The sequence below is a fragment of the Grammomys surdaster genome, unplaced genomic scaffold, assembly GCF_004785775.1.
Source record: "Grammomys surdaster isolate TR1022 unplaced genomic scaffold, NIH_TR_1.0 125750, whole genome shotgun sequence".
Classification (NCBI taxonomy): Eukaryota; Metazoa; Chordata; class Mammalia; order Rodentia; family Muridae; genus Grammomys; species Grammomys surdaster.
In genome coordinates, this window is record NW_021620582.1 from 362,841 (window position 1) to 365,314 (window position 2,474).

At 45.7% G+C, this 2,474-nt stretch overlaps 1 protein-coding gene across 1 annotated transcript; it reads left to right on the forward strand.

Annotated features, from left to right (window-relative positions):
* Rnase10 (ribonuclease A family member 10 (inactive)) lies at positions 1-2,126 on the forward strand. Its single transcript, XM_028788578.1, is given in 3 exon segments — positions 1-58; positions 61-105; positions 1,486-2,126. Coding segments are annotated over 3 exon segments (744 nt in total).
* The last annotated feature ends 348 nt before the right edge of the window (positions 2,127-2,474 follow it).

A 2,474-nucleotide genomic window follows, 5' to 3' on the forward strand; every position in this document is an offset into this window, starting at 1 on the left:
ATGGAGAGCAGCTTCTGGGTACTGCTCACAGAGAAGAAAGTTCTAGGACAGCAGAACTGGGGCATAGGAAGAGCCAAGACTATCTGAAGCTGTTTACAAGTATAGGTAAGCCATGTCAGGGTTGGATACCTCAGGGAGCAAACCCTGGGCCTCATCCATGCAGGCAAGATCTCTACCAACTGAGCCACATCCACAGCCCATTTGATTTCATTCTCTTGACATTTCTTTCTTTTTAAACGATTTTTTTTTGGTTTGTTTGTTTTTCAAGACAGGATTTCTCTGTGTAGCCCTGGCTGTCCTGGAACTCACTCTGTAGACCAGGCTGGCCTCGAACTTAGAAATCCGCCTGCCTCTGCCTCCCAAGTGCTGGGATTAAAGGCGTGTGCCACCACAGCCCTGCTTTGACATGTCTTTCTCTCCTCTTCTTTAAAAGAAAAACAAGCTCTGGCAAGTTTTACTAGAAAACCTTTCCTGGTTTATCTCACCAGTCTGCTCTGGCAAGCTTCTAATAATATCAGAGTCCCTTGAGCCAATGCCAGCCAGCGTGTACACTCTGCAGTATTTTCCACCTGCTGTGCCAGTGTAATGCTAGTGCCACTGTAATAATGCTAGTTTTTGGCCAAGAGCATAAAATTCTATTTCCGATTTCCTCAGAGCTGAGTGGTTGTTGAGCAGGATGGCCAATGGTGCCCTTCCCTGAGTCCTCGGCTCCAGTGACTGCTCACACACAGCATGTACTTTCCACTTTTCATAACAAGTTGGGCCCGGAGCTGTTGACTCTAAAGACTGTATCTTCCTTTCAGCTACATCTTCCTGCCTTAGCTGTGGGATAGCCCCCAACCAAGAGCAGCTCCCAAAATAGTTGGAGACTGAGAAAGCCATACTGCATTTCTTCCCTAACTACAAATAGAAATTCAAATGACAAGATGTAGCAGGGGCCTGAGCTGCCACTGTCCATTTCCAAAGCTTTACTTTAGGAGTGAGAATAAACCTACTTCTTTTTCTATTCATTTTTATCCCATTTTGGGAAAATAATAATAACAAGCAAAATAAATCTGTGATAAAAATGGTCACATTGCTTACTAGAGCAAGGTTTTCTGTAAGAATTTCTCTGTACTCATTTGGCTTAACTATCCTCCTTGGTGATTTGAGAGTAATTTTTCTTTAAGAATCAGTAGGCAGGGGCTAGAGAGGATGGAGTGGTATTAAGTTTCCTTGTTAATTACTCAGACAATGACTAGTTTAAAGTCACTTCTGTTAGTCACTTTCCAATCCTCAAGACAGACACCTTATTTCACAGGAATAGGGAATGTGAGGAGAAGGGGCAGAAGAAATGTACAAGAAAGAGATTCATTGCCTTAGGTGGGTGGAGTAATGGGAAGAATTGAGTGGATTACCCAAGGCCTATTTTGTTGGCTTTGGCCAACCGTGACGGGGGCAGAATTTCTCTCTACATCACGCCTTCAATTTCCTCCTCTTTTCCAGGCAAAATGAAGGTGACACTGGTGAATCTGTTGTTCATGATGTTGCTGCTGTTGCTCGGCCTGGGGCTGGGACTGGGGCTGGGCCTTCACATGGCTGCTGCCATCCTGGAGGATCAGTCACTGAATGAGTTTTGGTCCAGTGACTCCCAGAACACTGAGACCACTGGTGAGGGAGAGGGCACCTGGACCACAGAAGACCTTGCACTTGGCTACAAACAAATGGCACAAGCTGGCTGGCCAGAAGAGACTGTCCTCAGTGAAGATGAAGTAGTGGGAAGCAGGATGCTGAGGGCTGAGACCCTCTTTCAGAGCAAACAAGACTACCTTAAGTTTGACTTGAATATCCGGGACTGTAATACTATGATGGCACACAAGATAAAGGAACACAATCAGAGCTGCATAAACCAGTACACATTCATTCATGAGGATCCAAGCACAGTCAAAGCCGTCTGTAACAGTCCCCTGGTTGACTGTGACCTCAAGGGGGGCAAATGTCACAAAAGCACCAGGCCTTTTGATCTGACATTGTGCAAGTTGGCCAAACCAGGCCAAGTCACTCCCAACTGCCACTATCTGACTTACATAACTGAAAAGGTCATCATCATAACATGCAATGACATGAGACAACTGGAGACTAAATGAAGCAGCACGCGCCTTTCCCTCCTCTTTGTCTCGTTGCCCCTCCTCTGCATTTCCATTTGCTGACGCTTCTGTCCCCTCCTTGGATTTGCTAACTATAGAGAAGATCTTGGGAAGAGAGGACGGACCATTGCTGATCTTTGTCATCTGAGAATATAATTATTCTTTGTGTTGGGGGTCATCCAACTTGCATTTTGTTCTGGAAGGTCAGGAATGGAAAAATAATAATGCCTACTTTCTCCTAGATATCGCTCACCTTCAATCCCTGCCCCACAAAGGCCAAGCTCTAGGCCTGACCTTAGCGATGGTCATCAGTCTGATCCCTGGACTGAGTACACCTTGGGTATGGAC